The sequence below is a fragment of the Manacus vitellinus genome, unplaced genomic scaffold (assembly GCF_001715985.3).
Source record: "Manacus vitellinus isolate BGI_N305 unplaced genomic scaffold, ASM171598v3 scaffold_2_pilon, whole genome shotgun sequence".
In the NCBI taxonomy this organism is placed as follows: domain Eukaryota; kingdom Metazoa; phylum Chordata; class Aves; order Passeriformes; family Pipridae; genus Manacus; species Manacus vitellinus.
Window position 1 is genome coordinate 3451101 of NW_021940208.1, and position 21902 is coordinate 3473002.

The 21902-nt window shown below is 37.7% G+C and overlaps 1 protein-coding gene across 8 annotated transcripts in view; it reads left to right on the forward strand.

Annotated features, from left to right (window-relative positions):
* Window positions 1-21902, forward strand: part of DLG2 (discs large MAGUK scaffold protein 2) — a 999038-nt gene that overhangs the window by 931214 nt on the left and 45922 nt on the right. For all 8 annotated transcript variants that reach the window (XM_018071067.2, XM_025894987.2, XM_018071060.1 and 5 more), the window contains one exon: window positions 15539-15715. In XM_018071067.2, the coding sequence (XP_017926556.1) occupies window positions 15539-15715 (177 nt within the window). The remainder of the gene's footprint in view (window positions 1-15538; window positions 15716-21902) is intronic.

A 21902-nucleotide genomic window follows, 5' to 3' on the forward strand; every position in this document is an offset into this window, starting at 1 on the left:
ATGGCATTTGCACTGGTAGTTGAAAATTATGTTAAACAACCAAATGGAGTTTGATCATATAAGGCCAGAGGTAGAAATGGTAGGGCTGAACATATGAAAAATGTTTGGATATTGATTAAGTCAAGTAATATAAAGATCACACACCTGGAAACCAAGTGCTGTGGTCAATCTACAAAGTTAAGGCAGATTCACAAAGGTGATTTGAAACTCCTATTTACACTATTTATTGCTGTTCAATGCAACACAGCACTATATATGTTATAGCAGCTTTCTTGTTGCTCAAGTAATACTAATCATCACACATCATCCTCAATCAAGGAGACACAAGGGTTGCCCTGCTCAAAATTTATTTGATATAACATTGACACGTATATGAAAACTCCCCAGCCTCCACAGTAATTGTTCCTCCCAGTCCTCTATGAGTTTCCCCAGCTCCCTGAGATGTCTGGCAGTCAATGGACTGCCTGGGCAGCATCCTTCACGCTGGGAATCACTCTCCCCAGCCCAACTGACTGGTGAGGGTCATCACCTACATGCAGAGAAAACTGTCAGCAAACTAAAGATTTCAAACCTGATTCTCCTTAAGCCACACATTTTCATATTTTGTCACCTGCAGATATTTCAAGTGTTTGATTTTTTTTCTATATGTATTGTTTTATTAGTGTTCTAAACACTGACCATTTCCCATATCCTTTCACCTATCAGCACTAATGCAAGTCATGCCAGACTATTTCAGTTTCACACCTTCTATACTTATTGTCTTCTATAAAAGTGACATCAATTTTGTTTTGCAGCTCCCCTGGCTCAGAAGAAAGGTGCATCTAGCCAAGTGTCTTTTCTGTGACAAGTGTCCTTTCTGTGACACCAATTAGCAGATGCTTAGGGAACATATAGGAACCGGGCACATATGGTCTGATCCTGTCCCTGCTGTTCACCATAACCTTCTTCAAAGAGAGCATCCTTGCTCAGCCCCTAAATCAGTGTATTAAATTCCATTGCTGTTTCCGTGTTGGAAGTGAACAAATATGAAGTTTCTACAGCTTGCAAATGAGGTTATGAAATATTAAAATTCTAAGAATTGGTCCAGGCAAAAAAGCTTGTTGATTAATATTTCAAACAATCTCGTACACATCGAGTGAAAGAAAAACATCTCTTCAGTCACAGACATTTGTTTGTTCTCTTTCTTGCTTGTTTGTTTTTCCATGACTCCCTGGGATATCAGAAGAAAAAGAAAAAAGAACTTATTTCAGGTCCTATCCTGTTAAACTCAATTCATTTTAATGGCAGAATTGTTGTATAGACAAATGCTAAATAACAGTGTAATTTATACTTCAGGCTTTTCTGACAAAATGCGTAGCTTCAATAGGTGATTCCATCTATTGAAATCAAAACCATTTCACCCTTTATGTTAAATTTATCCATCACAGGCATTTATTTGACCACTTCACCATACTCTCTGAGCACTTCACAATACTCTCCTTAAATATTTTTATTTAACAATTAGAGAAACAGGACACTGAATTAGAGAAATGTTCACACTATCTATATCAGCCTGTTTTTCTCATCTAATGTAAATGCTCAGAATTATTCTTTTCCCGTAGGTACCTAGCTGTCTCCTATACTGTCTAGGATGTTTAGATTCCTCTAATATTATCTACATTGCAGCTAATTTGTCTTCCCAAATTATGAACAAAAGAATGCCCTCCCTACTGTAAGCCCACAGCTATATCAGCAGTGCCTACACTGCCCGAAGATGGCTCAGCTACTCGACACACTGTAGTTCCCAAATCACTACAATGCACCCTTGTCAGCCATGGTGAGGTACAGCTTTAACATGGCTAGAATGCTTTCGAGATTTCTTTAGTGTCAGTGTATGATTTTGAAGAACATCACCTGAAATTTTACACAGCTTCTGTACCATCCTCAGTTACCTCCATCGAGGCACTTTTAAGCAAAGAGAAATATTTTTACCCACTACAAAAAGGTTGTCTCTCAGACACCAAAGTCAGACTGTCATTTTATACAGAATATATATTAAAAATTCTTGAACTGTCCAAAAGTGATAAATATGGTCTAAATTTCTGTGTCTGAACATATTTTATACTTCAGTCCTTCTGAATATATATTATCATAGGTAATTTAGTTTAAAGAAGATCATTCTGATGTATTTCCAACCCCCCTCTCAAAGCATGGTCACCTTCAAAATTACTTCAAGTTGCTCAGGACCTTATCCAGGTGAGTTTCTAGTATCTCCCAAAATTTCAGAACCTCTGCACTGCCTGCACCAAGGCTGACTTTCCCCGGTGAGATTCTGCCCTCTCCCACAGGTTTAGAGCAGCTCCACTGATGATGAACTGATCCCCAAGTAATGCAAATGTGAATGTGGTCCAACACAATTCCTTATTCCTACATGGCTTGTTTTATCAAGGACTGGATTTTCAGAAAAGTTCTTGCCATGCTTTCTATGGATTTCTGTCTTGGGGGAGTGGGTATGCTCCTCCTTCCTGCAGTCAAAACAAGAGCTGACCTCATGCATCTTCCTTGTTAAGGACAAGGCTTGTTGTTCTTATAGAGCTTTTTCTTCCCCCAAAGTGGAATGGAAGGAAAGGAAGAGAATATTTAATTTGGAAAGGACCTGTAAAGACCATCTAGTCCAACTGCCTGACCAATTCAGGACTGAACATAAAGCATGTTGTCAAAGGCATTGAACAAATGCCTCTTAAACACTGACAGGTTTGGGGCATGGACCAGCTCTCAAGGAAGCCTCATCAAATACCTCATCAAGACCAGCAAGTGAAATAAAATGAGGACATTTTTGCATCAGCCCATGGTGAACATGACACACAAACACCTGTTAAACTGATCTCTTCTACAACTTTCCAAGCTACAAAACTGTTTTGTAGAGGGCATTATTCAATGTTTTTAAAAAACAACAGAAAGATGCCAGCATAACCTATAAGCCAGTGAGGGAATTACTATTTGTTTATAGCTGTCAGAGACATAAACTAGGTTTTTATCATTTTTACCTCAGTCTTGTATTTCCTGTACACACAAATCTAGCATTAAAGAGTATCATGTTTCAGCTTCTGGTATGACAAAATCATTGATTCAGGCTTAGGAAATGGTAGTGTTGTATTAGGTTTCAAACTGAGTTTTACATCCTGAAATGTGCAGTTAATTTCTTTAAAATAACTTTATAGAAATTATTTACCTAGGAGCAATATTAGAAAAGCAACTGCATCCATTAATTATTTTCTACTATGTACAATGTGTTGTGGCACAGATAGGTCTGTGCCATATTTCTTTTAGGATCCTGATATCTTAGGATCAAGATACTGCTATTATTACTTTGCCTAAACTTAAGGACATGGCTTTTAATAAATATTTCCCATCTAAAATTAGTTGCTCAGTAGAAGTAGGGGTTCATGGTAAATTTTTTTTCTACAGGATGTCTTAAAATCAGGGTAAACTTAAGCCAGTATAGGTAAAAAATTTTAATGGGAGGAGGAGGGAGAAGAACAGTCTGATTTTCCTGGAAGAATTATTTTTAGGCTTTTTATTGCCATGAGACTCATTTCAAATGAAGATAGTTAAAGGAAATGTCCCAGTTCTGTTTCTTAGTGCCCTTGCTTAAATTGGGAATTACACACAGACTGAGGGACTATCATTATGGACAACACCATAAAACTCTCAGCTTCATTCATGGTAGAAACTTATCCTAGCTCCTAGACCATCCAAGAGTAAGCAATCAACATGCTTCTGTTACTGCACCAGTACGTTCATCTTGTCAGCCTCAGAGCAGCTTAAGGCAAATTCTGTCAGTCTTAAAGCTGCTTAGGGTAAGGTTTTCAAAGCGACTTAGCAGTTCAAAATCTAATCTTCATTGAAAGCCAACAAAACCTACTCTTGGATGTGCCTAATTTACCTTTAAAAATGGGATGCAGGAACTTCTGATGTTAGCCTTAATCCTGCTTTTGAGCACATGTGAGCCAGGGCTCCCAGAGAAGGAGGGTGTGGATAATGCAATGGAGGGAATGACAAGCTGCAAGGAGCTCAATGCAGCGTAGGCTTAATTTTCTATTTAAAGGAGAGAAGCTAAGAATTTTAGTATCATCCTCTTGCAGCTTTGTTTCAGAAATATTAAAATACATATTGCTGCTGTTAAATGTTTTGGGTAATAATGGTCAATAAGCACTTTTATCTTCAAAGTACATTTCTAAAGAGGATTGACAACCACACGTGGTGAAACCACCAAATCTCGACATTAAGAAGAAGAAGTAACAATCACATTGTTTTGACTCTGGCGAAGTGACACCAAAGACCATTATTTTAATTTATCATTTTTGTTTGTTTCCGCTTTTGAATATTCTGGCATCTAATTTTTAAGCTTTTCTCTGTTGAGAAGCAGACACTAGTGAAAACTGATGTTGAATTATTCATTTGACTCCAGAAGATGGAGGTTTATAGAAAATATAATCTACTAGGAAAATAATCAACCCTGTCACAGAGTAAAACTAGAGATAAACCTCTTATGACAAGTAAGGGTTGACAAATAAGAGCTCAAGGAATCCACAGAATTGGTTGACCAAATAGTACATCTCTTCTCACAGCTGCTGCTCTTCCAGGCAAACTTTCTCTGCTATTTGCATTACAGTTTAGGAGATTTCAGCCGAGTGCAGCTTCAGGCCTGTGGCATTGATTTTTGTAGAGTTCCACCTTGTAAATCTGACATCTTTAGAGATTTCATGTTTGGCCTCATGAAGCAGAGGTTATATAGAGACACCTGACCTTTGCACCATAAAAATTCATCTTTGCTCTTCAATAGCATTTGGATTTTTGCAAAATCACTCTTCAAAAATCACCCTTTTAAAGAGACAAAGTTAAAGCCAAAAATTAATTGCATTGCTTCCAGCTGAAGTCTATGCTAAAACACAAAGGACTCATTCTATAGGCAACCTCCCACTGATTGAGTGAACCCTTAATGAGTTCCTCAAGTTTTGACCTAGAGACAAAAAGATTTTATGATTTGTCACAGTTGCATCCAGCAGAGTTTATGGATTTAGTACATTTCTCCACATTAGGTGGGACAATTAATTTCCATAATTTTCAGTGATTTTCCGCAGTGTAGTTCCCATATACATAGAGCATCTCATTATCTCAGCAGAACCTACTCGACTGACACAATAACAATGGAAGTCTGAATTCTGACTCTTTCACTGTCAACAGACAGAATTCAAGGCCAAGCAAAAACCATTAATAAGAAAGGGCTATTTCAAACAAATATCTTGACTTTTCTATAATGCCCTCTTTCATCAAAGGCAGAGCCAATGTTCTGCCTGGTTAATGCTTTCTCCTAGTTTTGCTTGTCTACACTTTTTCATAGCTAGAGAACAAACTTTTTTCCAATATCAATTTCTAACAGTTGGAGTGTATAAACAGATTTCTTATGATATGAATAAAATAGCATCTCCATGCTAGGAAAGTCTGTAGAGTTCCTCACCTCTTACAACAAAAGTAAGTAAGAATATTCAGACTGGCAAAGCTCCAGTGCTACTTGTTGATTTCCAGGGGAAAAAAAAATAACATATCAAAACATAACTAACATAGCATAATATAGCTGGCACAATTGTCTGAAATTTGGCTGATGTGGTGTTTTTGAGTACTAGAGGCATTGTGCTTAATCCATTTCTTATGATTTTTGTTGCCATTATCTTCAAACTGTACAAATCATAAATGTGGATCATTTTTCCATAGGAAGTTCTCCAGATACCTAATATCCTTGTCCAAAAAAAAAGAGAAAGCATCATATATGTGGTTGGTAGTAATAATTATGTTATCAGTGGGGTACTTTTTGTGTGCTGAAAATTTCTTTCTTAAGTATAAACCAGTGGAAGCACAAGGAATTCTGTGGGCAGACTGGTCAAAATGGAATTTTAAAAGTTGCTAACAGATATGGGTCATGATTAGGTCTAAGAGAAAGCAATTGCAAGCTACAGGGTATCTGAGACAACTACCTAAAAAACCCCATGACCCAAAGCAGATCCTTGAGTTCTATTGTAATATTTAGAACTACCACAGACCAATTACTTAAAAAAATATAAATTCAGTGCTCTTTTACAGTGTATTCTGCAGTAGTAGGAAGATACATTTGAGTGCAAAGAGATATGGGGGTGGCTACAGGCTGTCCTAGCAGAATCATAATTTTCCCTTTCAGTTTCATTGTCTTTAAAAGAAACACTTTATTTTATTTTATTTTATTTTATATGTTTTATTATTTTTTATCTTATTTTATTTTTTCCTGGGGGAAAAAGTCCCTAAATGAATGTTCTCAGACAGAACATAAGTTACTATGAGAGAGAATGACTTTTTGTCTCTCGTGTCAATACACACAACCCACAGGTTGCAATTTCAGGGGAATTACCCGATAGTTTAAAGTATCCCTGATTTGACATCCAGTCACGTTTCCTTTCAGGATATGGATAATCTTAAATGTCACAACACAGACATCTGTGCTGAGAAACTGCACAGATGCCTGAGAGAGAAACCAGAGATGCAGTCAAGCAGCAGCTTCACTTTGTATGGGCAGGAAAAAAACCAAACCCAAGAATAACACAAATTTCACATCATTTTGATGCATGATGCATAGGCCAGGTCAAGATCAGTCAGAAATTATTTCATTTCTTTAGAAAAAACAGCTAAGTACAAACCTTGCCGAAGTTTCTCAGTTTGGTGTGAAATTTAAATCCCACTCCCAAATTTGGGATTTTATGGTGAAACTTCACACACAAATTCAGGGGTGCTGACAATCAAGCTGCTACTACAAATCTTCTCTGGATTTTGTCAAAATACCTAAGGCTAAATCTAATAAGTGTTCTGACCCGAGGCAGTCTCCTTGTTTTAAAGCAAACCTCAAATCTGCGCATCTGGACTACATTGAATCCAGTGCAGATGTATTTAAAAGCTTCTGCATTTATCACAGATGAAATAGGAGGCCAGATATTCCTAGTCAATAAATTATGGTAAGGTCAAGGCACATGCTCACAGCTTGATACTGGTTTCAGATGTTTGCAAGCAGAAGGGGAATTCCATTTGACCCTTTTGTGCCCTGTAAAATGCCAAAGAAACAAAAAGTGGGTGTTCCCTGAAAAGAATTTCCTTTCTGCCAGCACAAGAGAAAACATGAAAGAACTTCACTTTCTTAAGCCACTTTAGAGTTCCTGCTGGAAGGGTTAAGGCCAGGAAAATCTGGGAGTAGTATGAGTTCTGTCCATGTCCACAACTGAAAGACTAAAGCTGTCAGTCCTTGCTCACTCTCAGATATTTTGCCTTTAACATAGGACATTGTATGCTGTGTGTAGCAAGACCATTAAAATGCAATATACTGGTTGATATTTCTGAAAATGTTAACTTAAATTTTTCAGTTCAGTAGAACCCATTTCCTGCACAGAATATGAGCACTTACTAAGGACCCAAAAAAGCTCATCATCAAACATAGGTATTGGCTCATAAGAGCTGACATTAAGCATCATGGTTGGATCTGCAAAATGAGCAAAATATTGCCCAAGGGCAAATAGCAGTCCTCTTTCCTGATATAAACACCACAAACAAAATATCTCCCCCTTCTTAGTGAAATTTTTCTGTAGCTAATACTGCTGTCTCCAATCCTTTTTCCATTGAGGTCCATGACATAACTCTCTGCCAAATTCCCACTAGGAGGAAAAGAATAAAGAATTACTTGGACTGAATGGAGAAACTGCTGAATGAAATAAAGAAATAAAATGGTACCAAATGGAAAAGGCTTGAATGCAAATGTGCAATAGGATTTGCTGTGCTGGAGGTGCCTTAGGAGCAGCTAAGCTAACACTTTAAACTGTACATGGACTGGGATTATCCCCCATGGCTCAGAACCCAAACCTACCGTCTTTCTAATTTAGAGGCATTACTCCTTGTGCTGTCTTTACATGCCCTTGTAAAAAGTCCCTCTCCAACTCTCCTGTATACCCCTTTAAGTACTGAAAGATCATGATAAGGTGTCCTTGGAGCCTTCTCTTCTTCAGGCTGAACAAACCCAGCTCTCTCAGCCTGTCTTCATAGGAGAGGTGTTCCAGACCTCTGATCATCTTCATGACCTCCTCTGGACTCACTCTGACAGGTCCACATCTTTCTGGTGGGGACCCCACAGCTGGACTCAGTCCTTTTCTCCACCTTAAAAGGGAGGTGCTTTCAAACTGTTGCTGAGAATGGTCCCTGACCTGTGGTAATGTCAAAACGTAACATGGCAACCGTGTCGCAGTGCCCTGGTATGACTGATTTTCGTAACACAGATGCTGCTAATACTGTTCCTCTCAGCCTGACTGCAGTAACTAAGGTTGAGGGAATCAGCTTTGTAAAGAGTCACAACACCATTAATATAGGGAAAAAAAAAAAAAAAAAAGGAGAAAGGAAAAAAATAAAAGAGAAAAAAAAGCAAAGAAAAATCAGGAATCATGGTATCTATGAGTGATAGGTCAAACATTCAGACATTTTTTGTTAAAATTACATTGTTGTAGTATACTCCCAATAAAAGCTGTTCTTCCAAGCAGCTCCCCTCCCACTCTTTCAGCAGAGTGACAGTGTATGACAGAATCATCCTGCACACAAGGGCTATTCCAGCAGCCTCCAGTCACAGCAAGGAGCACCTCAGATCTTCCCACATCATCCAAGGAGAGAGCAACCTTTTTTGTAAGCTGTACATGTAGGATTTACCTGTCCAGCTTCTCCAGATGGAAACAAAGCTGGGAGGAGATGTGGAAAGTCTTTATTGACATGCCACTGTGTGAAAATTTAACCCTTTTAAAAGAATCTTAATTGTGTTGCAGTGGATTCTTCTATCAGAGAGCCACTGTGCTCCCTGTTGTAGCTATAGCAATGAATTACATTAGTGTTTCTTTCATTTTCTTCTAATTTTTTTCTTCAAGCTGAGCCTGCAAGTGGGTGGAAATAAATCTATTACTGAGAGTGCAGCAAAGACAGCTATGAAACTTCGGGTCTGATTCTGACTACAATGCTGAATTACTGTCTAAAACCAGGCAAATGATTAAACCTCTGTACACTGGATTTCCCCATCTGTAAAAAAATAGGGCAGGGGTTAGGATAGATGTGGTGAAGAAGGAAAATAACATATATCTCCCTTATGATGATGCTGTAAAACCTGATATCTGAGAATCTCAGAAATTTTCAGAGAAGAGAGTAATAACCTTAAGTGATGCACATACAGATATGCTGGCAGATCACAGAAGAGTTAGGACTATTTACAGAAGCTGAAGCTCTGTCTTGCTAAATGTTGTTGTCATTTCATAATCAAGTGAATGACAAAGAGCAGTCTGTAAATTTATGTACAAACTCCCATCTGTGCCAGAAGAAGAAGAAAATAATTTCAGAGATGCAAATAAAGCTGCCACGCAGCACCTGAACTGTATCAAATTACAGCCATAGTACAGTGATATGGGAGAGGAAGATTTTGGGGTTTTGTACTGAACATAGAGGAGCATTCAACAAAATATATTGCTATACTCTAAATGCATTAATATCCCTTGCCTTGTCAGGAAGATTATGAAGACTACTAATTTACAATGGTATTTACAGCATTAGCTGAGGAAGCTAAGAGGTTTCTCTGTTAAATTCCCTTTTCAGGCTTAGGAAAATCACTTAGTCTTTCTGTACCCTATTTTTCATGTTACAAATGCTGGTAACAATGTAGACATTGTGGGTGTCAGTAGGTTGCAATATATGGGATTGCACAATGAATTGATTTTCTGTTATGTTAAAGCTGATATATTTTCTCCTATGTCAAACATTTATTACTCTAACTGCAAGAATAGGTGTCATTAGAAATAAAAATTTACTGCACATATGCTTTTGGACATACCTCAAATGCTGAGATATGTTAAGTGGAAGAAATAAAAAAGATGTCCCTGTTTTAGTAGTCTTCACTGCCATGTAGACACCTCCCTGCATGTTGGACAGTATATTACACCTTGGCAATGGCAGTAATTTAATTCCAAACAATTTCTGAGCAATGAATTTGAATGCTGTTGTGAAATGCTTGTTTCATGTTTTACGCTGATGTGGCTTCCTAAAAATTATTAAGAAGCACTCAAGCACAAAAATAAAACCTGTTAGGTTCTGCCCAAATTACTGCTGGGATTAGCCTAGTGTAATGATCACTTCTGAAGTCTGGAGTAATGTCAGGGAAGCAAGACTCACATAATCCTAAATATTTCCCACATCCAGCTTGTTCTAAATGTTTGCACCTCTGCTTCACTCCTCAGGACTGTATTTCTTCATTTTCTACAAGCAGGAGGCTTTTGCCAAGAACACAGAAACAATACTTAGCACTTGAATGTCACTTTTCACTTTCAAAATATTGTACAGATATTAAACAGTTTTCCCAAAACTCATGCAAAAACTGGGAACTGAGGAAAAAAATTTTTAATGTATTAATGGAAATTTGGTGCATATACCTTATGCCTTTGATAATCACACCCACTCCCATTGCTATTTTTCTAATACGGGAGCTAAACTGGCCAAATCATGATTTCACTACATCTGTTTAACTAGTTAGTAGCAAGCTCTGTTCCCTATTTCAGTATTTTATTCACGTCTCATAGTAATCACTGTGTTTACTGTATTTGTAACCTCAAAATCTGTTATCTATCTTGTGTAACCCTGAGTCCTGTTTGTGAAGTACACTGTCTAGAAGATAGTGAAAGTTTTTCTGATGCTGGTGTGGTCATAACATTGATGACAGCTCTAGAATGGAAGATAAATAATTCAAACTGATTCCCTTCATTATTAAAAATTGAGTATCCCAATTCAAAAGTAGCCTTAATCAGCTGACTTGGAAAGAAAAGCCTTACTGCCACAGAGAAAGCCTTGTAGAGTTTTGGGTTCTGTCCTATATAATCCAAAAAAAGGCTGAATGATGTATGCAAGCAACCAACTGAGCATGAAAGACACCTGAAAGACAAAGATGCACACAAAGATGTGCTTTAAGATGCACTTTTATAAGTTGTAGAGGAAAAGAAAGAAACTGTTAGTGTTCAAGGCTGTAAAATAAATGCCATTAGAAAGTTGAAAGGTCACTGAGATTATTATTCTTTAATACTGCATTAAAAGACACTAAACATGAGTTACAGCTCAGTGCCTTGGAGAACTGCCCAAGCAACCCATGAATAAACAGACTCAGCTATATGAAATTGTATAGTTATATTAGCAAGTTCAGAAGCTCATTAGCTCTGCTGAGCAGGCTCTCCAGTATCTGCACTGTTGTACTTGCATTCTGTGGAGACACCTCTAATTCGTCACAGAGGGAGCACCGTGACAAGTCTTCATGGGTTAAATCCTCTGGCTGGTTTGAATAACACTTCTTTGCCATTTCTATTTGTTACGGGTGGGAGTGGAAGGTTTAGACAAAATTTATTGAAAAGCTCTACGGTTGAGTCAAGAGATGCAGAAAGGATGCCTGGCTTTCTAAACTCCTTCTCAGAGAGGAGTCTAAGTGAGGTTGCATCCAATCTTAACCTTGGATTATGTCAATAGTGTAAATTTAAGGAATTACAGAGGTGTGATGGAACCACTTTTGACACACTGTAACAAAGCAATTACTGAAGCAGTTATATTAAAGTTAGCAAAAAGAAATAATTATTAAGTAGAGATCTGATGTAACTGACCAGTACCAATGCTCATGGGGAGATCTCTTTCTCTCACATCTTGAGGAGTAACCTTGGGGGGCATTCCCCTCCCAAGGGAGAAATCACCACACATACACCCCAAAAAGGGTTACATCAGAAGAACCTGACTGTATGAAAGAGGACTGGACTTTTATAGTATAAAGTGATTGACTGCTAGTCACACATTTACAGGTCAACTATCAGCTTATCTGTCAAATCAGACTTCAAAAAAGCAGGGTATGTATTTGGAGTCTGATGAAGCAGGATGGTTTTAGTATAATTAAAACCAAGATAACACCCTGGGTTCAGCATTTGATCTTGCACAATAGGTTGCATTATAGCTTGGTTGGATTTTAGGTCTTATCAGAGTGGGTCTATCCTACCACACTATTAGACATCTCATTTTGGAAGACTATTTTTCTGGTCCTTCTCTAACTGAAAGGAAAATATGGTGCTCATCTGTCAGAGAGGAGTGATGGTTGCTCTTTGCAAAGGTGGATTTCTTGTTGGATTGGGTTGCTTATGTCCTCTCCTTAACGCACAATATTTAGCAGCAAAGATGCCACTATTTTTTAACCTTTCCACCAATAATGCCCATGGCAAGGCAGAACCTACTTAAGGTTTCTAACATATTTAGTATGTTATCTGGGTAAAGAAGCTTGCATAGAACAAATAGACTTTGCTGAGGGCTGAGCTTGACTCTTTGATGAAAATTTCAGTGCTTGCAGAATGCAGCATAGTATCCTGTAAGACTTGGATGTCATTATCTAAAAACATGAAAGGGTAAAGCAAAAAAGGCATCTTTTTCTGTCTGTCCTGCCCAGTTCCTTCACCAAACAAACAAGAGGTCTGGCTGCATTAATTTTGTATCACGTCAGTTGACACTCAACACATGCAGAGGTGTTATTTTTATATACATCTGCAAGACTGAGCACAAACAGAACTGGGTGCTGTTCATCAGGTAGAAAATTAGAAATGACATGCCAGCCTCTTAAACTAGATTTTGCAATTGGAGATTCAAATTGCACTTGCCGCCTGAGGTGGTGAGGATGAGAATGCCCAGGTCTCCCTATTGCCCAAGGTAGTCATGTTCACTTCTACATGCATACAACGGCGCCTAGAGTGAGGACCTCCATTTGCTTTATAGCTGGGCTAGCAAACAACTTGCAGAAGTATGTTTTACAAAGCCGAAAATGTTATCAAAGTTGTAAGCAAAAATACGGCTGTGTTACCAACTTAGACATGGCTCTTAATTTGAAATGTTTAGGAAAGAGCACTGAAGTCAGCTCTCATGTCATTTTCATTTGCTAATGGAGTAATCAACGTCTGTAGAGCATCAGCCACAAAATCTTTCTTTCAGTGAAAAGTATGCTCAAAAATTCTCTTGTCTGAGATATAAAATCTCATTTTAATTAGCATTGCACATGATTACTCCAATCAAAGCAAGTCAGTGACAAACATTGCCATCTGCATTTGTCATTAACATCAGCTAGCATGATGGCAGTCTGATTTTAAGTTAACACGTGGGCTCTGAAGTGCAAATGTCTGTTCAAGGACAAAGAACATTGTCCTACTTTCTTTCTACTACTTAGCTTTTGAAACACAACCTCAGTCCTAGAACTCAGCAAATACAGAGCATTTCCGGTATGGCAGGTGTTTTACATCTGGGATATGGCAGTCTTGCTTATTATCTGCAACAGAAGATACTGTCCTTCATTTTGGGTAATTTAATTGTTCCTGGAATCAGGATTATATGACATCTGCCCAGCAATCAGCACAGCTGCCAACTGTGTGGTTAGGGGTTTTGAGACGTTGATAGGCTTCCATGGCAAGGTACACAATTATTCAGTGAATTTTTAAGACAGTGACAGTTCAATACAATGGTAAAATTCTGACCATGGCATGCTGAAAAGGGCAACACCAACAAGGTGATACATTGTATGCCTGTTTGTGTATGCACTGCCATTTTCCAGAGGTCAGGTATCATTAATTGGTTAAGCAGAGGTGTCTAATGATACTTAACTGGATATATAAGGTTCTTCATCAAATGTCCTCACAGAAAGCTGCGTATGAAAAGCAGCAGATGACTGATACTGATAAGAATCCTTTATGAATGTAAATATTTGGTAAGATATAGCCAAGTTTTTAAAGAAACTGTTCCACTGCTAAGCCATCATTTTTTTCCAAAGGTTACATGCATTCCAAGAACATTTACCAAGGAAGGCACAAGCATAACTAAACTTATGGATTATGTAAAATTCAGCAACCTTTATCCTCAGAGAAGGGAATTATCTGGGCATTTTTGAAGATGTTAGTACAAGACTGTAAACTCTTTAAAAGAAGACATATTTCAGTAGCATTTTTCTTCCTACTGAATCATACTTTCCATGCAGAATGAGTGTTTATGAGAGTTTTAAATTATTTTGAGTGCATAGTCACAACTCTTTTATAGTCATAACTTCTTTCAAAGTTCTCCTTATTGTGAGAGGTAGCCTTGAGTGTTTTAAATCTACCCACAAAGATGCTATAATCATTCTTTCCAATTACACTACAATGCACAACAATTAATTACATCAAATCCTTCTCAAAGAAGTGTGTACCAGTGAAGAGATTGCCACAGTTTTATTTCTGACAATAAAAGAGTAGGAATTATCAGACACATTGGGATTTTACTGATCTAACATTTCTGTAGCCAGGTTTATAATCATATCATTTTCCCTATAGGAAATAAATATCAGTTCTTGACAGGCATGATCTTTAAACAATATTTTACATAGGAAAAGTATTTCCAAGTATTTTTTCATGTAAGAAATCAAGATCTGGATTTTTAGCTAGGTAACTCCAATGAGTGACCTGCACTCATTTGCAGTCTTGCTGGGATTCATGTGCAGGGTCTTCCCCTTAGAAACTGGGGTACATGTACCCTGAGGACTGCTGGTGTAGGTGCCAGGCATAGGACTGGATGAGGCTCAGAGTTGGTATCACTGTAACTTGGTAATACAGAGCTCAGGGCAGGCTGAAAGTTTTCCCAGGATCTAGGTTAAACACTTAGGCAGCAAATTCATGCTGAACTATGCCCAGACACAGTCTGATACCCAGGTACCTTAAAGCTGGCTTTCAGTTTGTGCTTATGGAGTCCCTGGATTTAGATATACATCCTATGTTCACATACATGTCCTATACATGAGGCTTTTTTGTATAGGCATACCCAAGGTGGAGGTCCACTTCAAACTGGTGGAAAACATCTTCAGCATTGATGAAAAGAGCTAGGGCTGCTTGAGCAGGTGCTGTACTACCGGGGAACTGAACACAGGGAGTGAAATCTGTGGTGCTGTCTGCACCTTAGGTGCATTTGAGGGGTGTATGTCAGACTAGCACTACTCTAGTCAGGGCATCTATCCGTTTAGTTTCAAATTTTAGAAATACAATGTTGGCAACCCAACACAGCTCCAGGACATCAACCAAAGCACTGTGAGTGGGAATAATCAAGAGATTCCCTTTGAAAGCTCACTTCCAGTCTGATCTAGATGCTAAGATATATGCATCCATTCACCTAAAGAAATGCATTACACCGAGCGTAGGTTTGGTCCCTTATGTTTAGTCCTGCCAATGCACCCCTGTCTGCCAGACAACCCCTGTCTGACCAAAAGAAAGTCTGAAAAAAAACAAGCTCAACAGCCACATGTGACTGTTGGCAAGTTGACAAGAGGGACTTTTTGGAAAGAAGCAAGGGTTAGCTGTAACATAAAATATGATTAGTGCTTCAGAGTAAATGTTTCCAAGACTGATATAATCACCTGTCTTTATATCTTTATTTCCTTTCACAGAGCCATGTTCGACTATGACAAGAGCAAAGACAGTGGCCTCCCAAGCCAAGGACTCAGTTTTAAGTATGGGGACATCCTTCATGTCATCAATGCCTCAGATGATGAATGGTGGCAGGCGAGGAGGGTCACTCTGGAGGGAGACAGTGAGGAAATGGGAGTTATACCCAGCAAGAGGAGGTGAGTGCTGCCACTTTCTTTTTACATCCTTGGTCATTATGTTAAAATATTTAATTTTTTTTCCAAAGACAGTGTGCATCAATCTACTGAAACTGGGGAAAGTTGAAGAAAATGCCACAGTTATTTCAAGAGTTGGAAGATACAATTTTTGCTGTGAGATTTAAGGAATTCAGGCTGTTTAACTGTACTGAAAAGAAACTCAAAAGGTGACTCAGTTGTAGGGGATTAGTAACTTCACAAAGAAAGAGGGGAAGAGGAAGAGATCACCGTCTACCAAAGAGCTTCTGCAGAAAGAGGAATAACCAGAACCCAAACCTGGGAATAAGCTCTGAATTTGAAGTGGAGCGCATGTTTTAATGTCAGGGTGATTAGCCATAGCATCAAACTGTAATGAATGTCTTGACATTTTCAAATCAAGACTCTATGTCTTTCTTTTGAGAGACTAATAGAATTAAACTTCTCAGCCTGTGTGATGTAAAAAAATGATGCTAAATTATATAATGGTCATCTTTAGCTTCAAAATCTCTTAATTTAATCTCTGCTTGCCTGGAAACTGATGGACAATCAATATCACAGTAAATTTTTCATATAATGTAAATGAAGAAACTTTCAGCTGCTCTCCAAGCTAAATCTGAATCTTTGTCTGTCTGTGATGGATTCATGGTGACTGCTGGAGAGAGAACAGGCATCTGAATCTCTCTCATTGTTTGTGTTGTTTATTCTGTCTAGATGCTTTTGTAAAATTAGCCACAAGTCTCTGATAGTATCAAAAGGAGCACACAAATCAGTATTACTTCCTGCCTCTGTTGATAGTTGCTATAGAAAGGTCAAGAACTGAAAGGGTAGGAGGAAAATGAAATCAGTCAAAACATATTACAGCAATTGCTCTTTTGCAGCAATGCTCTCATACTGAATATAAACTTTTTATTCTTAGCTATTTCAGCTTTAGCATTAATATAAAAAAATATCATGCCCATTTTTTATCGTAGAGAAATGGGATGCTTGATACTCTATAGAGCACCTGCTGCTGTTTCAAGAGAGTTGGCCCAGGTACTAATAGAGCTTATGGTACTCATTATTCTGAATCATATAAAAGTAAACTGAAAGGCCATCAAATACCTTGTTGACATGAGCCCTGTAAGGACCTTATTTTTTCTAATCATGACCATGTTTGAATAGCAACCACACCTGGTTTTTCAGTAAAGAGTAATTTTGAAGTTGGATAATAAATAGAAATAAAAACTAGGTTATAACTTTTAAGATGGAAAAATGTGCTCATTAACCAGAGTTAGTCTCTAGATATTTAAAAAGGAATACTTGCCTGCTACAGTAAACACTGTTGTAATGACACGATTGGATCACACATGGAAAAAGAGGGAAGTTTATTCAGTTAACACTAAGAAAAGTGCATGCACAAAGCTCACTCACAGTGTGGTGTCTCCTATGAAAAACTACAAAAAGCTGTCTTACATAATAATAGAACTATACAGGGGGAAATGGCAAAGCGAAGCAGCTAATTAAGATGTGGAATTGTATATCCTGTAAGGTGGAGAGGTTGTATGTGCCTAAAGCTAATTGGGTTACCTGCACAGTGGTGTTTTCAAGGACAAAAGATAGAGGTTCTCTAGTCAAGGTCAGACATATAAGAGAGCCTAGGAATAAGATGTAGCTTAGGAAATGCTGGGAGAAAACAGAATGAAAAAAAAATTAAAATTAAAAAAAGAAAGATGAGACAAGATGAAAATAGGTTAGTTAGAGACTAAAAATAAGAGTCTTGAATTTTAAAAGATGCAGTTATAGTTACCATGCTCTCCACTTGTCATCCTGATTCTTTACTAGTGAATCTGAGAAGCTTGGAAAAATCAATGGCATCTGATTTTCTGTCTGCATTAATATAATGACATGATACACCTGAGCTGGGATGGGAGGACGTTGCTGTTATTTCATAAGGTTTCAGTGGCACAAGGTTATTTTTATCAATGCACTGAAAAGTGAGTATTGTTTCTTTTCTGTGGATTCTGGATGATTCCTCAGAGCCAGTGAGACTGATGCTCTCTTGCCAGCATTTTCTGTGGTCATTTACACCACCCAAGGGGAGAATGAGAAATCAATGTGCACAGGGCTGAGTTAAAGAAAATTAAGCTCATCATATTTGACAGAATGTGCTAATTCAGAGTTGAATTTCCTTTGCAGGTATGCATTATTGACTGTAAGAGGCTTTATCTAAAGGCCTGGGATTCATCTGACTAAATATAGGATACCAGGGCATGGAAACCTTCATTTAAGCTGTTGACTCCAGAATGCTATGCATCTTATAGTTTATATGGGATTATTTCTATAAACATTCTATTATATGTCATATAACATATGTAATATCTGTCAGTAAAATATTGTGATAGAAAGGAAGGAATAAAAGAAAGTCTGTAGCTGTTTCTTGGGCTGTGACCAGTGAAAACCCAACTTCCTACAATACTCTAAATTGAAGGGATTTTATATTTGTGTTATATTTTTCAATCCCCCATTCATTTTTGTATCTTTTATTATAGGGTCTGCATTTTCTGGGGAGTTGGATTAGTGGGGTTTGGTTTTGGTGTTGTGCTTATATTCCTTTTCCTGCCTGTGGAATACTACCCGGTGGGATTTTGCACTTTGATGTTTTTTGCACTTTGGGCCAGAGAGAGGCTGTAGAGATCCAGGAATTGTTAGTTCCAGGGTTAGTCTCTTAGTTATCTGCTTTGCTATTTCAACTCCTGTACAGCAACAGCTAAGATATAATTACTGCATTTTCCATGAGTTAAATCATTATAGAATAGCTCTGAAAGCCAGTGACCACTTCAGTTCTGTTTTTGAGAGAGACATACACATGTACACAAATATATCTATATATGTATGTATGTATATAAACACATAAAGCAATAACAAGTACATTATATTACTTCTCTGAGGTGCCATGTAATGGTGATTGCTTTCCATGTATTTAGGTTTTTTTATTTTTTTATGGGACAGCCCATCATGCAGTGACATTTTAGCATGAGCTGATTAGAGAAATTTTGAATGATAAATCAAGAGTCCTCTATGACATATGTGATACACCAGAAGAAATCATAATTAAAATTATAGGGGAGCTGCCACTCATTATTGTCTCCAGGATGTTGGATACATTACCAAACTATACCTCTCAGTTATTTAATAGCATTTGAAAGATTTTTTTGTCCTTAGATTTCAGTGCTGCTGCCAATGTGTGGACTTGTTTCCTCGTTTATGGTTAAATTGAAAAGTCAGGCTTTAAAAGGGAGTTTTGGAGGGCAGCACTGCAGCTAAAAGAAGGTTACCAAAAGAGACAGCACAAAGAAATGGGGGGAGCCCCATGTTTCTCCACTGATCTGTGCAAGGACCAAATCTCATGAACCAGTGAGCCAATGACCTCTGCGGAGATTAACAAAAATTAAATTCTCAATACCCTTCAGTTCTTAAATACAATTGCAACCATTTCTACATCTGAAAACAACATTTTGTCCATTTGTCAGTATGTATTTATTGTCTGATTACAGCTGTTGTTCTCAACCACGAGATTGAGTAGCCAATTGTGTAGGAACCAAATATAATGCTCTAAAGGTGTTGTGGTATTTATCATGTTGGTGTTGGGAAGCATAGGACTTCAGTGTGAGAGGTGGCAAACCACTTCAGTTGCAATTTACCAATCACTAAATAGTTATTATATAGTATTAATTGATGAACATTTCAGGCCAAATTTTTCTTGGTTCCACATCTTCTCAAAAGATTTATCCAAGATATGTTTAAGGTGACAGCAGGGCACAATTATATCAGGCAGGATGTCCAGGGTGAGGGGACATAACTACCAGCTCTGTACCACTGTCTCAGGTAGCCTGCAGTATTGCCAGTGCACTATGTTTATGTATGTGAATTGCTCCCTTATCATTGAAAATTTCTATTTATACTAAAATGACCAACAGAACTAGATTTATACTGGATTTTTGTTACATTTACATGTATATATGTATACATTTAGATTAGAATTTCTACATATGCTGTGCTTTTGATCATGAGAATTTTTATTTGCCCTGTTGTCCTTCCTATTATTCATATGAAAAAAAAACAAATTAAGCTTCCCATAAAGGGCAGCAGCAAGCTGAGCAGCCTATGTCTAAGACTGCCTGCCCATGGAAACACTCACATTAGAATGAACAAAATGCACAAAACCAATGTGCATAAGTCAGAGTGTATTAAATTCCTAGACAGATACTCTAATTCAGTAGTAAAATGATTTTAATTTGCTGTAGCATTGATTTTACACCTCCAGTTCTTTTCACTTTTTCTTTGCTGAGTCCCTGCACACAGACAAGCTCCTACATTGCAAGCCCCCCACAACAGCAACCTCCCACCTTACGAATGTCAAGCTTCAGTATTTTCTATGATGTGTGCATATCTGCTTGACTTGAGTCTGTGGGTCTGAAATACAGCCTGAGATTTCACACAGGTTGCCCCAGAATGACTGAGCATAAATTCTCGCCACTTTTACTACTGCAGACAGTGAGGGTTTGGCCTTAAAACACTGAAATAATTACATTAATCTTTCTATTGTCTTTAAGATGTGCAGTCACAAAACTTCTGTCAGACTGGACATCATTCTGAGATATCCATTTTTAGATAGTTTAAGTACATCTGACTGCAAAATGTTATGCAACTTATATGTCTGTTGTTACCAGCTGGAGGTGTATGATGGTACCAGCCTGATATTTGTGTTCTCAAATACACAACATTCTCCCCACAAATGCATGTAACCACTCTCTTCTTTCAGAGCAAAGTGGGGGGAAAAGTACACAAAACTTCCTGTTTCACAAAATTTTGTTTCACAAAATGTTTGTTTCACAAACATTTAAGGACAAGAAACAAGAGGTTTTCCCAGCACAGAAGTCCCTGTGGGCAAAAAGCCAGCTTAAATTTGTTATTCTGCTCAGCTTGGCAGAAGGGCATGTTTATCCACTCAAGTGAGTTTTGTGTTTAATGGTTTCCTGTAAATTGTCTACCTTTCTAAGATTCTAATAAGATTTTAATCCTTAGATGATAAAAATTTTTAACATGGCATAATCATGTAAGCTTTGTCTAAAATAAGTTACCTGACCATACCTACTAATCTAATTGGAAAAATTAAGTACGGAATAAAATTGGTATGTATTGTACGTATAAACTTCTTCCTGTGCTCTTGCAATGATGGGAGACTTTTGTGCCGAAGGAAAAGAGCTGTTAGCTTTTAAACAGAAAAAGGTTGTTCTACAATTTTATGAGAATTCAATTCCTAATGTCACTGGGTCTACTCTTTTCATAAATATTGACCAGGTGATGAACTGCTCTCTATAAGCAAGTCACTGACAGTGGAGAGCTGAACCAGAGCACATTCTCTCCTACTGAAAAATACATGTTCAGTTGCAAAAATGCTACTTCAGGAATGCTCAAAAATAATTTTGAGAATGGGAATCTTGGTAAGCTCAGACCTCACATGAACAATAGTAAGCAGTGCAAAGGATGGAAGCAATAAAAAGCTATGAACTGAGACCACTGATTTAAACTATAAATAGTATGTATGTATTTTCACTTATCTCTCACTTGATGGGCAGGTAAAACAAATATAATGCAGATGACCTGGAAATGGAGAAGCAAGAAGAGACATACTAATAAAGATACAAAATATAGGAAGCTCTTTCAAGTACCCAATTTGCATTGTTTTTTTCTATTTGCTACTCTCCTCACTACAGTACTCATGCTGGATTTGGAAATAACTTTCATTGTGCAAAACACCTCAATGCAAAATCTGTGCAAATTAGGCTACTGTTACAATTTTATTTCATCCTTGAAACCAATTTGCAATTTGCATCTGTATTCTACATCAGTGATGGATACTGTTATTGAAGATTAAAGCATGTCTCACTTCATATTCTACATTTCTGCTTCTAGAAAGGCACTGACAAAACTGGTCCATTAACCTCCAACAATGGGCAATCCCAGTTCATGTCCTATTCAGTTATATTTGATTTTTTTCTTGTTTCCAGCACACATGAAGAACTGAAAGTCTCATTTTGAAAAATCCCACAGGCCCATTTTGAATAGCTACATGTGGCCAGAAACACAAAAGCAGATAGATATTGCAGTGTAATAAGTCTTGCATCCC